The sequence below is a fragment of the Trichomonas vaginalis genome, chromosome VI (genome assembly GCF_026262505.1).
Source record: "Trichomonas vaginalis G3 chromosome VI, whole genome shotgun sequence".
Lineage (NCBI taxonomy): Eukaryota > Parabasalia > Trichomonadida > Trichomonadidae > Trichomonas > Trichomonas vaginalis.
This window is the reverse complement of record NC_067208.1, coordinates 8,619,788-8,634,884: the sequence shown is the minus strand read 5'-3', so window position 1 is coordinate 8,634,884 and position 15,097 is coordinate 8,619,788. Positions and strand designations below refer to the sequence as shown.

Here is a 15,097-nt window from a genome sequence, read left to right as displayed (position 1 = left end):
AAACATTCAGAGCATTTTATAAAAAATAGCAATAAATCCTAATAAGATTACTCATTAAGATAACAAAAATTGTTCAAATTCAAGTTGAATTCTTAAATTCTAAGAAATATTTCTTATTTAAAGTTGGAGAAAAAGCCTTTAGACTAGTTTATCTAAGGCATTTGTGGTTTTAGCGTTTTACATCAGGAAGACTCAGTTTTTTTATTTTTCGAAAATAATTACCTAAATGCTGATAGATATATCAATCCCTTAAGAAAGAACATTGAATTTGAATTCTGCTGAGAATAATTAAACTCTTAGCACAAAAATTCATCAATTTTTATGAAAATTATTTCGAAGATATAAGAATTTTTCAGCCAATAATGCGTGGATAATCATAATGTAAATATTACTGAAAACACATATAATACAATTCATCATCTCGCTGACTTTTTACGCTAAGAAGATGTGTATAAGTTTTTTTGCCATGTGAGATTAATGAAATGAAAATGTATGTTTATCATCTTCAATGTCTTTTGAGATTTAAATGAATAATATCAAATTCTTTACTGCTCTTTGGGGTTCATATTGACCTAAAGAAAGAAGTTCAAGTGTAAGATTAAACGGACTTGTAGTCATCTGTATCAACTTGACCTTCATCACAAGAAAAACAATGGAGTTTATAACTTAAAGAACTCTATTATGGGCTCTACAGGTATATTATGCATTCTTTCTGGAGATAATTCATTTTGAAACAGTAACAATCGATTGTAAAACAATTCAAAATCTGATTTTATGTATGAATTGTTTTTGAAAATTGATTTTTTGATAAATGAATCATGAGTTTGATAATGATTCATGCAATCTATACCAGTTGCTCAGTTATCATTAGAAACGAAACAACAAAAGCTAATTTTTAGATGATTCCATATGAAAATAATTGCCTTCTTAAATTAAATGTATCAAGTGGACAAAAGTTTTAAATATATTGAAATATTCTCATTTGGAAAAAAGATCTTCTTTGATGTTGTATTAGAAAACCAAAAAGGTGATTTGCTCTAGTTTTTATGAGATTGGTAAACATTTGATCAAAAATATTTGTGGAGGGTGAAATTTAATATTAAAATAGTGATTTTATCTCCTTCTCAATGGTTTTGTTTTTAATCGGTGCATTTTATAGGTGTTTATAATAATTGGATTTTCATAGGAAATATTTTCTAAAGGCGATGAATGTTCTGCTTCACATTTAACTAATGAAAGAAGTTCAAGTGTAAGATTAAATGGATCTGCAGTCATTTCAACTGTATTAATTTTCCCTTCAGATGTAGTAGTGGCAGTTAAATCACTTCCAGTACAGTTTATAACAGTAATAAGTCCATTGTGTGCAAAAAATGTATATTGGGCTTTGTTTTCTAAAAAAATACAATCTGAAATAGTAACATTTGATGAATCATCATAAATTGAAAGAAGACCAGGATAAATAGCACGATTTTGACGACATGAGTTATTTTTGAATATTGATTGTTTAACAAATGAATTAGGCGTATAATAATGGTACGTATATGGTTATCATTAGAAATGAAACAACAAAATTTAAGGATGGGCACTCATTAGGGTGATGAAAAAAATCAAGTCTAGCAAAGTCAATATATTAAAAACAGTGAAGACTATTATATAGCATTATAGTGCACAAGCTCAAATATTTAGTGATGCATTTCTCGAACTTATTTTATTTATAAGTTAACCTTGAAACATGAATTTTAGTATATCATGAGCATATTTTTTCTAATTTTGCAATACTTATAATATCATACCAGGATTCATGTGGAAGTCTAATATTTGGTATATAATATTCTTACAATAAATGTATTAATTCAATTATATTCAAAATGATGGGTCGCAATTTTTACTGAAATTGCAAATTTAATTTCAACAATGAAATTATTGTTTAAAAAAAATAGCACAACAGCAAGATGGACAATCATATATAGAATTATAATGCTCCATATAATGCTTTGATTTGATGCGTATATAATGTTATTTTTCGAACATCTTTGTAAAAAATTGATTTTTGTAATTTTTGAAAAAATTCGATTTTATTTCGAGATTTCCTCTATAGGTGAAGTATATTGAACAATATTCCTATGGGAGAAAATAATTGTAAGTATGAGTACTTTCATTAATACTATGGGTGCCATGGTTATCGCTCAAACGATCAAGTTATATCTCGATTGCGTAAATTGAAATTTTGCTATTTTCTAAATTCATGGCAACAGCATTCTTTTATCCTGATCGTACATCACAATATTTGAATGTGCGACCATTTGTTCAAGAAACCGTCAAGTTATTCTTCATTTTTCATGCCGCGGCGAACAAAAGCAGTTGCAAAGCGTATAAAGAACTTAGTTCAAAGCGCGAAAAATAGGGTAGAGCCATATGTCGTCAACACTGTTGAATTTGTGCTATCTGTATTATTGAGCGGCGCTACATTTTGCCAATCAGAATTTCAATTCATGCTGAATAACATCAAAGTTCCGTCAGAAGCTACATTTCATCGAGTCCAAGAAAAGGTTGGTCGTGTTATCATAGAAGTTGCCAGAGAATCTGTTAATTATTGGAAATCTCGAATGAGAAAATGTTCGGGAGTTTTGTTTGACGGTTCTTGGAGTCAGAGAAGAAATGCAATGTTTTGCTATGTACAATTTGTAGAAGAGAAACTCAAAAAAATTGTAGATTGGGAAGTGATATCTAAATCTTTTAAAAATTTCAAAGGTAATTTCAACGGAAAATCAAATGAAATGGAATTTGAAGGCTTAAAAAGAATGCTGAAGCGTTGGAATAATGAAAAACGTGTAAATTTTTTTGTGCATGATGGCGATGTCAAAATTGTTTCTACAATCAAAAATACGTTCAAAGGTATCAGAGAATACAGAGATCCTGGACATTTTCTTAACAATATACAGAAAAAGCTCAAACTGCCAGAATTCAGAATCTTATCTAGCATTTCAAAGAATTTATTGCGTTGGCTTAGGCAACTTCTCAATGACACACATATGTCAATTAAAACAAAGAAGTTTTTATGGTTGAATTCCGCTAAACATTATGCCGGAAATCATAAATTTTGTCCAGATCCTGAAAAATGCAAGATGATTAAACCATGGAAATATGCAAAAAATAAAACTGCTATAAAAACACTTAAAAATTCCTCGAAGATACCGTAAAAATCTTTGATATGGTAAAAAAGATTCATTCAACTCAAGTAGTTGAATCGATAAACCATATCAAAGCAATGCTTGCTAATAAAAATATTAATTGGCATGCTTCTTGGCCAATTAGGATGGCAGTCACAATATTGCATTTCAATGAAAGTATGTTTGAAACGATTGTAGCAATAAGATACAGGTTAAATTTACCAACAATGCCAGAAATGATGAACAGATATTTCAGAATGTATGATACAACAAAAGATTTAATCAAAGCATTCAAAAATTCAAAGCAAGTTCAAAAAAAGTTTGCGGCATTAAGAGCTATAAAGAGAGGTCTTCAAGCTACCGATGATCGTATTACTCTTAAATCACATAAATAATTATTAAATTTATTTCACCCTCAAAACATCATAATCTTGCACCTTCTTTGAATAAACACTTTCACCTTCTATTTTTAATTAATGTTTTTTAATTGTCCAAAATTTTTAGATTATATAAGATATAATTTTTTATAAAAGTATTATTTTCTAAAAGATAAGTATATATTCTTAATCACAAAACCTAGCATTTTATCATATCTATATATCAGCTTCCTAAATATAATACTCATATAGTTAGTATGATTTTAATGTTTTTGAACATGAAACGAAAATATGATTACAATCATATAACATAATGGAGTTATTGATATAACTTATATACATGATACATTAAGAAGTCTTCTAACAATATAGATATAGTTGTAGATTCCTATGATTCCTTTTATATTGTGAGATAATAACATTTTTATGCTGTCAGGAGCCTATGAGTGCCCATCCTTAATACTAACAGGATCTTTTCCAAAATAATAACCTGCATATTGGCTACATTTTGTATTAGTATTGTTTGTAGAAATAAGAGTTTGATCCCCATAAGAATGATGTATAATGTCATATCCAATTTTATCTCTATAAGTATTATAATAATTATTATAATTTGCTATAGAGAATACATATTCATCGTAGCAGCATTTAAAGCGAGAGCCTAAGACGACAAAATTTTTGTTATATTTTATTGGAATATCTCTACATTGATCAGGCTCTGGTATGTGCGATGAAGAAGACGTTTCACAATTTAATATTTTTCCTGCGTTAACTTCTACAAAAGAAAATAGTCCTTCGCCATTAGTTGAACATTTAATAGCACAAAATCGGTCTTGAACAATGGAGCTGTTGCCTTTGAAGAAGATGCAGCCTCCATTTCCTTTTGTCAGTGTAATATTAGTAAATGTACATATCGAATGTAACAATTTAATATAATCAACACTGCAATTAATGACATTATCTGAAAAATTGATGAAATCTGAAGAAAGTAAAAAGAAATTTTTGTTAATAGATGGACTTGTATTATTTGTAATGTTCGCATATTCTTCGTATGGATTTCCATAGTACCTTTTCCAAATATCTATTGGATATTCTACTTTATTGAACACTAGATAAAATCGAAATATTTTTTAAAAAGTAAGATAATGTCACTTTTAACATTAAATTCTGACGACTTTTTATATTAGTTTATATTATGAAATATGGCTTTAAAGATTGTTTAATGTTATTGTTTATTTCTTGAATCTTCATGGAAAACGAAGAAAATAAATCGAAATTAAATTCTAACTCGTTATTTTGATAATAAAATATGGCAATCGTATAAACATACTCATAGAGTATATTGTGTGCCAAAGAATTAATATGTTATGATCTGAATTTTCAAATCTCAAAAATAATTAATCAAATGTTATTGAAATTCCAAATGTATATTACCACCTGTATTTATACAAGCCTATTCGAAAATTGCAAAATATCATCTTTATCATCTCAAGATACTGAATGTAAAACCTCAAAGAAATCATTGGACTTCCATATTATATCTTGAACACCAATGCACACAAGTTTTTGGTTGAAAATATTATTCATTTACTACATCTACAGCAAGAAATTTCTGAATGAAATGTTGAAATTACATTATTTTTTAGAATAATTATTTTTAATAATTGTTTTTCACAAACTGATGTAACAAGAACAAAATGAAATGCATTTACACGTTCAGAGACGTTGTTTTATTTAATTGTTTAATTTAAGGGTGCACCCGCATGTACGTTTATTTGAGAGGAGGAGGATTACCCTCTCAATTTTGAAAGCTTCGTTAACTTAATATCTCGATGAATATTGGATTAAAATTGAATTTGCCCATACCAATATATCTGATACAATATCCTTAAGTTTTACTAAAAAGAATTTTTTAAAATCCCTGCAGATTCGGGGATTTTTAAATTTTTTGATTTTTTTCGAAAATTTTTCGGAAAAAAAATATTTCAGAAGAGCCTTAACGGCTAAGTTTTATGTTTAATGTTGAGTATCAAAAAGAATGGGCATCTGATATAGCCATCATATATCCCAGAAGCAAATAAAAATTCTGACTTTTTAAGCATAAAAAATGAAATTTTATTTTTTGCAAAAAACAGGCCACCCGGATGTACGTTTATTTGAGAGGAGGAGGATTAATTTTTTGAAAGCACTAAAATTTGTAAATATGCTAGTTATATAATAATATGCATTATTTTAAAAAATAAAAATTAAAGCACGTTAAAATCTTTTTTGATGAATTTTTACAAAAGCTACTCAGGATAATGCAAGATATGAGTAGTTAAACATAAATTTCAAATCAGATTTTACTTATAATAAATATTTTAAATTTCCGAAAATTAAGTTCAGATCGACTCTATACGTAGTAAATACTAAATAAGGTGCTAAAAACCTATTAAACAGTATCAAAACTATCAAGATTGTAATGTTTTTGAAGAAAAATTTATAGAATTATGGACTTCAAACAGATATTATGTAAATAAAAATAATATAATGAATTTATTTATTCGTATAATAGCAGTAATAAGTCGATTATTCACTTCTACTTCTGAGATTTGAATTTAATTTCGACAGAAAAAGAGATTCAAGAGGAAAATACTAGGGGATACAAACAGCCACCATGACAAGATTATTATGGAGCCAAGTTGTATTTTTTGATATTTTTAGAGTTTTCCTACCTATTTAGGTACCAAGTAATTGCTTAAAAATTAAGGTTCTAAATTCTGAAGTTTACATGATCCTCCCGGGCGCACCCTTAAAAAAAAATGAAAGGTCCTCAGTGGCTTACACAACGTGAACTCTCTTTCAAAAGGACCGGCATTATCAATATAACAGGTGTTAATGTCGATTCTCTTGCACCAATTGGCTCCCGTAGCCACTTAAAAGAACTTAATATGTCAAGATCAAAATTAGAATCAATAGAAACTCTCCGCAAACAACCATCCATTCAAAAATTTATTGCAGATAACTCACAAATCAATACATGGAAGAATTTCAAAGCGATTTCAAATGCAACTTGCATTTCACTTAAAAATACTCCATTATCCCAGCCAAAATACTTCCCAGTAGCTGCTAGAGTTTTATTCGGCGACAATCTCAAAGTTCTTAATGGAAAAGCCATTTCAAACGTTACAATTGAGAGAGCAAAGACGTATCCAGCCTTTGTATCAGATCTTCTTAATGCAGGATGGGAGTTTGTATTTCCATGCCCCGATATTGATACGCTCAAAGCTGCTTGCGAGCAATATAATATTGAATGTGAGGAAGAAGAGGTAATAGAAGCTCAGAATTCAGTATCCGAACGAGAAATTAGTAATATATCAGAGGTTGGAGCTGATGAACACTACATGGACGTTTTATGCTCACTTTTGGTCGATCATTCACATAATCTTGACGAATACGAAGCAAAGTTCGACCTTCTCGTAGGAAGATATGCTCTTGCAGGTGGAAGCGAATTATTCCAGATTCAGTTGAAGCAATTACTGCAAAAATACAGTTTCGATTTTGATGAAGAGTCTCCGCTTGATCAACAGCTAGAAAATGCTGTTAGATCATTGTGCTCTTTACCAGAAGAATCAAATTAAGTCATTCAAATTGTGATTTTATAACTTTTTTTATTATTTCGAAATAAATTTGATATGTTTTTCTAATAAGATGACAAATATTCATGTTTTTATGAATATCCCAATAATTCACTACAGTTCCATTTGATTTTTCAATTTCTTAAAAAAAGTTGATTATTGATTATAAAAGTCAACGACATGTTTTAAAAAGATGTGAATTTATACTTTTTCGGACAATATACTCGGAATCTTTCATTAAAATCAGACAATAATGTTAACATAATGTTAAAAATTAATAATACAAGAAGGATTCGAAAATGAGTTAATACTGTTGTAAACAGAAATTCATCAAAAGTGACACCTCAGAAAAGCTAAAATATTGAATTTTTGGAACTTTTGATAGAGCACGTTTTTAAATATTAATTAAAGTAAATGTATATTTTGTAAAGATTCTTTTTAATAAAAAAATAAAATTTTGAAGAAGAACACAAAATCTTCTGAAAAATAATATCACATAAACTCATATTATTTTCTAATATATAACTATTTTATATAAAAATCAAATTCAATGATCTTAAAAGCGAAGGATAAACCTCAAAATTTACGAATATAATGAGTGGGAATATAATGGTTATCTATCATAAAACCATATGAAATATCAATTTTTGCTTTACGCCTATTCCCACTCATTATATTCGTAAATTTTGAGGTTTATCCTTCGCTTTTAAGATCATTGAATTTGATTTTTATATAAAATAGTTATATATAAAAAAAAAAAAAAAAAAAAAAAAAGGGAGTGGGGCTTCCAGGCACTTCGTGCCCTCTAGCCCCGAAGATGTTTAGTATAAATGAAGTTCTTATATACGGGTCTTCCAGGAGCTTTTCACAAATTATATATGTTTTCATGTTTTGTCAAGACTTCTTCGTAAAATCAGACAAAAATAATGTTTAGGGTAGAAGGTTAGATATAACCTCTTTTCTAACCTCTTTTCTACCCTCTTGAATTTTCAAGACTTCTTCGTACATGTTTTGTCACTTTTCTGTCACTTTTCAGGAAAAAACATTTTTATTATATATATAAAATGAATTTTACAAAACCACCGTTACCCTTCTTTGGAAATAAGAGTAGATGTAAAGATATTCTATTGAGAGAACTTAAGAAACTACCGAATGGTCTAACATTTGTAGACTTGTTCGGTGGAAGTTTCTATATATCTCATTTGTGCCATACAATATTTCCTGACTCAAAGATTATATGCAATGACTTCGACAACTATATGGACCGTCTCAAACATATACCAGACACAAACAAAATATTGAAAGAGTTAAAAGAAAAGATACCTATAGGTAAGATGGAACGTATACCATTAGATAAGAAAATACTGTCAGAGAGGTTTTGAAAAAGGCAGAGTATATTGACTGGGATAGTATATCTGCTAGACTATTATATAGTGGTGCTATAAGAGTTCATGACATTGAAACACTTATGTCAAAAGTTTTATATCTTAACTATACAAATGTTTTCAAAGAGGACATAGAAAAATATATTGAGGGTATAGAGTTTGTGAGATGTTATTGGACAGAGTTGTATGAAAAATATAAAGACAAGGAAAATGTTTTCTTTATAGTGGACCCGCCGTTCTATAACACATGGGATTTTCAATACCAAGTAGACTGGACTTTGAGAGACTCTTTAGAAACTTTAGACGTTTTACATAACCATCCATGCTTTTACTTTACATCCGATAAAAGTGGTTTGGAAAGTGTCATGAGATGGTTAGAGGACATACATGACTATGAGTTTAGATATGACAAGATAGAATATGAGAGAGGTCCTATAAACTGGAGAAAGTGTCATAACAAAGAAATTTTACTAGTAAGTAAATGTGGTTTGAAATAGGACTACTTGTTTTAGGTTTTTTCCATTGTGTCATTTACTTATTTGACGTGGCAGAAAGGTACAGAGAATATGAAGATGAACCAATACCAGCAAATGTTCAGCATATGTACTCGTAAGAGATATTTTTATCTAATATTAAATGGACGCACAGAACTTAGCGAATGCACAGCAACCTGGACAACCAAACCCAGAGAATATTCCAAATGAAGTTAGAATACAAACTGCAATGGCAAACTATGGTCAAGTGCCAACAGATGTACAAATGCAAACTGCCATGTCAAATGACGCTGCGTTAGGTTTGCCACCATGGTATGCAAATATGAGATGGAAAGAGTTTTATACAAACCCTGAAGTGGGATATAAACAACTTTATGCAGATGACGCGAACACAGGAGTTGACCCAGAATATGTTTTCTACCAGAGGAGAAACAGAATGTATGAGCTCCAGTTAAAGAATGCTATGGAACTCAACAGGAAACGTAAGAGACTAGGCGGACATTAGATTTTTACATATAGTAAAATGGGTTTCTTCAGTAAGATAGGAAACTTCTTTCGAAATGTTGGAAGAGGTATATGGAATGGAATAAAAACCGTAGGAAGAGGAATTTGGAACGGTGTCAAAAATATTGGTAAAAGAGTAGGTCAGTTTGTTGGTATTATACCTAAAGACCCTGAACCAGAAGAGCAAGCTCCTGTTATACAACAGCCTGAACCTGCACCACAGTCTAGTTGGCAACCAAATCCAACACCTCAACCGTATTAAAAAATTATATTTTTACCGTTCGATAGTAGTTGTATATGAAACTAAGTTCTAAGTAAAACGCATGGTATAATGGAATTATTCTTTTTCTTCCATCTGTAGTAAACCATACTTGAAAGTCTGAAATACTTCCACTTGGTGGTTCGTATAACTTTGTAGGTTTTTCGTAAAAGTCATTTGCCAAGCATAAAAAAGAGTTTTGGGCGCCAGAAAATGAAGCATGAACAATAATAGCAGCTGGGTCGAAAACATCTTTAAATAAATATGGTTCATCTCTTGCATATCGACTGTAAATATTTGCTAAAGGAAGTTCGACTTTCTGATTTAACATTCTTTGCAAATAATACCATGACATTGCAGTGAATTCTGTATATATTTGTTCGTCTTTCTTTGGATTGTCTTCGTAGATTTGAAATGACACTTGTGAATTTTGTTTGTCATATACAATTCTCACATAAAGTGTGCTCTCGGTATTTGCATATTCATCAGCATATTTTGCATAACATGAATTTATTTTATCTTCTATATTTTTTAACGCAGTCTGTAGAGAAGATGAAAGGTCAACTTGTATTAGCTCAATTTCTTCCCACATTTTTCGTTTCCCTTCAGATATATAATCTATATGAAACCTTACAATAAATGGAAAACTTTTATCTTCTACAGATACAAACTTCATTCTACGAAAGCCAATAGCTTTTGTGACAGATGGGTCTCTTAGCCATCTTAATGGGTAGTCAAAACGATAGCCTTCATGCTTTACGGTCTCTGTCTCAAACTTTTGACCGACATTAGTAAAAAGTTCATCTAATGGTTTAGTTGTAGCAACTCTTGAATTTTCTTTTTCTATTGGAAGCATATTTTATCTAGAATAAAAATGTCGAAAGAAACAGCGTCTATGAGAGAAATACAACACAACCGACAACTCATTATGCAAGCTCTAAATAAGAACACAACAAACTTTTCAAACTATTCTAAGATATCTGAGTCATTGAAAGAAGGAAACTTAAAACTGACATTAAACCCAATGACAGATGAGTTTCTGTTTCAAGACAATAAGAACAATACTGTCTGTATAAATCCAACAAAAGGAACTTTAAACGAGAAACCTATAAATGAACTTCTTTTGAAAACAGATGTTGACAACAAAGCTGACAAAGAATATGTAGACGATGCAATAGCAAAAGAAGAAGAAAGAGCTAACAATGCTTATGCAACAAAAGAACATACTCATCCTGAACTAGCAGACAAAACATATGTTGACAATAAAATGTCAAGTGAAGTGACAAGAGCTGAAAACGAATATTCTAAAAAGACTCATACACATACCATTGCAAATATTACAAACTTACAAGAAACCTTAAACAGGAAAAGTGACGTTGGACATACACATTCTATATCTGAAATAACAGACTTAAACGTTAGCCTTGAAAAGAAAGCTGACAAAACATATGTCAACAGTGAGTTAGAGGAGAAGGTAGATAGGGGTTGTATGGCTAGTGCGTTAGTGAAGAAGGCAGATAAGGAATATGTGGATGAAAAAGACAATGAAATTAAAGAAAGGGTTGAATGGTATAATGAACGGACATCGAAGATTTTAGAAGGTAAAGCCAATACAGGGTGGGTTTCAGGATGTTTAGACCTTAAAGCGGATAAGAACCATACACATACCATTGCAAATATTACAAACTTACAAGAAACCTTAAACAGGAAAAGTGACGTTGGACATACACACGATTTCTTCGCAACTGTTGGTATAGAAAATATTGAAGGAACGGTTGAAGGAGCTGGTGGGGATGTATTAGATTGGAAACCTCCTAACTTTCCACAAGGTTTAACATCGGATGAAAACATAACAACGATGAAATACATTAGATGTAGAAATGTCTATGTCATGGAGGATGAAAAAAAAGTTAAATTCACTGCTCAAGATTTATATGATAAAAAAGCTGACAAAACAGAGCTTCAAACGTTAAAGACAGAAATACTTCAAACACTATATCCTATAGGTTCTATTTACACGTCAATGAACTCTACCAGACCAGAAGTAGTACTTGGTTTTGGAACTTGGACTCAAATAGTCGACAGGTTTTTGTATTGTGCAAACTCTTCAAAGGAAACAGGTGGAAGTAAAACGATTTCAGGTGAAAATTTACCTGCACACAGTCACTACATAGATTTAAGTACATCTCAAGCAGGTTGGCATAAGCATAGATTTGGGATTGGTCAGGAATGAAAAAGGTAAAGGATATGATGTTAAAGACGACGTTAAGTTTGCTATAAATTGTTACTGGAGTAACACTCAGGGAGAGGAAACCATACACATCGCGTTTCAGGGTATACGCAAACAACGGGACAAAGTAAAGACTACATGCCACCTTACATGACAGTTTACGCATGGTATAGAATTGCTTAGTCGTCATTTTCAACTTCTTTAGCATATTCGTCAGGAGTTGTCTTATATTTGTTAGGAACTGTCTTTGAAAGTATACCACCTTGAACTTTGACAAGTTTGAAACGAGGTCTGACAATAGTAGTTTTATCTTCTGCTTGCAGTCTGTACATTTTGCCATGTTTGCCTAAAACTTCATAATATTCTCTTGTATACTTTCTTCTATTTTTACGAACACGAATGTGAGTACCTGTCGAGTTCCCATTGTTGTCATAGTCAATAGTATTTTCATATGGGTCGCGTTTAGGTATTTCTATTTTTACTTTGTCACCTTTCTTAAGTTTGAAGCCTGGCATTCTTTCTTGTTTGTCTCTTTTGACTAAACTATTAAATATATAGTCTTTCTCTAAGTCGGGGTTGTTTTTCATTTCTTCGGGGGAGTGGTTTCCCAAACCTTTTTGTTTACGGCTATTGTAAATATTTAAAACTTGTCTCATCTTTGCCATGGAGAAGTGTCTATATTTGTCGTCATATGACATTTCATTTGCTTCACCACCTTGTGGTTGTTTAAGTCTCTTAAGATTTTTATACAACTGTCAATGACACCAAGAGCAGAATGGTTTTGGTCGACAATGAAATATTGGTTTACATTTTTTGAACGCAGATAGTTTTTATATCGTCTGATTTGAAAGAACTTTCACAGTCAGATGTCAGTTTTGTTGGATGGTATTTGTCAACGAATATTGTCAAAGCAGTTTTCACATCTAAAATATTTTTGGACATAATGGTATGGCTTCACAGTATCTTGTGTTTTGACCGACAAATATTAGCCAGTATGGTGGTCCATCTTCTCTATACCTCGGAATGTTTTCCAAGATATCCATAAACCAAGCATTTGGTGTTGAACTAAAGATTTTTATCATGAGTGCTTTCTTTGTTGCCTTAGAAACATAGGGGTCCTTGTTTGGATTCGTCATTTTTTACCCTATAAGAAATGGGTTTATTTGGCGCATTAGCAGGAGTTGCATCCAGATTTTTGCCCGCAGTGGGAACAATAGCCAGAGGTGTATTTGGAGTTGGAAGGAAGATTTTGAGTACATTAGGTATACTTAAAGAGAAAGCACAACCTATTATACAAACTGTACAGAAAGGTTGGGATGTAGCACGAGATGCAGCAAATCTTATTCCAAATCCTGAAACAAGAGGAAAAGTTCAAGGATGGATGGACAATGTAGGAAGACAAGCAGGAAACTATTATAACAAAGCAAATGACTACTATAACCAAGCAGGACACTATATGGACCAAGGTGAAAGATTCTTTAACAGAGGATATAACCATGCACAACAATGGGTAAACAATAACCAACCTCAACCGCCTCAAACGTGGGGAATGTAAAATTTTTTACTGAGATGAAATGAACAATACAGCATTGAGACAAATGGGTTCAAGATGGATTTGTCGGCTTCCAGCAGTTACACAACCACGTGTTTGTCAAGTTCTTCCTATACCTCAGGAAGTTTTAGACCGACTTAAAAAACAAAACAACCAGTTGAAAACAAACCAAACTAAAATTTTTTACTGAGATGAAATGACCGAAGAAGTTGAAACGGTAGATTTGACACCACAAACAAAAAGTTCAGAACCATTGTCAAAACCTGTCAAAGAACTTACAGATGAAGAGAAAAATTCAATAATAGAAAGTGCCAGGTCTGGAAATACAAACCCTAACTATAAAGTCACTTTTCATAGAAATGGAACGGCTAGTATCTCAAAAAAGAAACAGACTCTCACAAATAAAATATTGAAGTCTGAAGGAGCTTTCGAGACAACAGATGGAAAAGTTTACTTCACTGACCAACAGTTCATTATAGAACATCTCATTGACTTAGAGTCGAAATATTCTAAACTTTACAACAAACACAAAAAGTTGAAAGGAAAACAAAAACAAATGGCATATGATATTTATGAAGATGTTGACGACACAACATCCTGCAAGTGAGGTAAAGTCAGAGGAACCGAAAAGTGACGAAAAACCGATAGAAGAAGGAACCAAAAACTGAAGATAAACCAAAACCAAAGTTTAGTTTCCAAACTAAACCAAGTCAACCTTCATTAGCTGGTATGGGTTGGCGTCAAAGACTTATGGCAGCAGGCGGTTATGTAAAGTAAAGAAAAAAAATATTTTTTTATTTTTATAAAAATGCCCCCATATAGAATGGATAGAAAATCTGCTAGAATAAAAGCAGAGTTGAAAGATATGGTTGGAGAGTTTCAAAGAAGTTTAAATATAGGAAGGGAAGACCCATAAAAGTCTATGACAAATTGTCTGGTCTTCGCTATGAAATGGACTTGGAAACAGCACGCGCAAATTATCCAAACAGACTAGAGAGGTTAGAAGAAGAACGTCTTATGGACATGCCTTTCGATGTTAGTGAACCTCAAGTTGAAGGACACGACGGCTTTGCCAGATTCTACTGGAAACATGACGAACAATTGCATCCTTTGAGAAGGAAAAAAGGAAAAGGTGAAGACGCACATGCTCCCATGGAAAGAACAAGATATGCATATGAAAAGTACCGTGAAGTTAGAAGTCAAATTACATCTGGTCGAACCTTTACAGTAAACTTTGACGAAGGAAAGAACAAAGAAGGCTTCATGGGAGTACTTGCTGCAATTCAAGATGGAAATAAGAAAGGATACAATCTCAGATTGACCATAACAGATTTAGATGGTCATATTTACTATGCGCATGGCAATGTCACAACAGCTGCAATGCTTCTTGACGCTTTCAAGACTACAAAGAGAGAACAAATGGTTGACTCCGACTCAGACATTTTGAATGCAATTGAAGGAATTGCAAGTGTAAGTTCGAATGGTACCAACCTAACCCTCAAGCAGTCA

The 15,097-nt window shown here is 31.6% G+C and overlaps 5 protein-coding genes and 1 pseudogene across 6 annotated transcripts, besides 4 other annotated features; 4 read left to right on the top strand and 2 right to left on the bottom strand.

The window, feature by feature from the left end:
* The first annotated feature begins 1,576 nt into the window (after nucleotides 1-1,576).
* Nucleotides 1,577-4,003: a mobile genetic element.
* TVAGG3_0829740 (uncharacterized protein) lies at nucleotides 3,212-3,565 on the top strand (the record flags this gene model as incomplete). Its single annotated transcript, XM_001313649.2, has 1 exon — nucleotides 3,212-3,565. One exon carries the CDS (start codon nucleotides 3,212-3,214, stop codon nucleotides 3,563-3,565), a length of 354 nt encoding a protein of 117 aa, XP_001313650.2.
* Nucleotides 4,004-5,298: 1,295 nt separating the features above from the next.
* Nucleotides 5,299-6,337: a mobile genetic element.
* Nucleotides 6,338-6,348: 11 nt separating this feature from the next.
* TVAGG3_0829710 (ribonuclease inhibitor domain-containing protein) lies at nucleotides 6,349-7,167 on the top strand (the record flags this gene model as incomplete). Its single annotated transcript, XM_001294079.2, has 1 exon — nucleotides 6,349-7,167. The coding sequence occupies one exon, from the start codon at nucleotides 6,349-6,351 to the stop codon at nucleotides 7,165-7,167; it is 819 nt and encodes a 272-aa protein (XP_001294080.1).
* Nucleotides 7,168-7,475: 308 nt separating this feature from the next.
* Nucleotides 7,476-7,513: a mobile genetic element.
* Nucleotides 7,514-7,913: 400 nt separating this feature from the next.
* Nucleotides 7,914-15,097: part of a mobile genetic element that runs on past the window's edge.
* TVAGG3_0829690 (uncharacterized protein) lies at nucleotides 9,186-9,548 on the top strand (the record flags this gene model as incomplete). Its single annotated transcript, XM_051248421.1, has 1 exon — nucleotides 9,186-9,548. The coding sequence occupies one exon, from the start codon at nucleotides 9,186-9,188 to the stop codon at nucleotides 9,546-9,548; it is 363 nt and encodes a 120-aa protein (XP_051083896.1).
* Nucleotides 9,814-10,137, bottom strand: TVAGG3_0829680 (uncharacterized protein; the record flags this gene model as incomplete). The annotated part of the gene is made up of 1 exon (XM_051248420.1): nucleotides 9,814-10,137. One exon carries the CDS (start codon nucleotides 10,135-10,137, stop codon nucleotides 9,814-9,816), a length of 324 nt encoding a protein of 107 aa, XP_051083895.1.
* On the bottom strand, nucleotides 12,216-12,734 carry TVAGG3_0829670 (uncharacterized protein; the record flags this gene model as incomplete). The annotated part of the gene is made up of 1 exon (XM_051248419.1): nucleotides 12,216-12,734. The coding sequence occupies one exon, from the start codon at nucleotides 12,732-12,734 to the stop codon at nucleotides 12,216-12,218; it is 519 nt and encodes a 172-aa protein (XP_051083894.1).
* TVAGG3_0829660 lies at nucleotides 14,412-15,093 on the top strand (annotated as a pseudogene). Its single transcript has one exon. A coding segment is annotated over exon 1 (682 nt).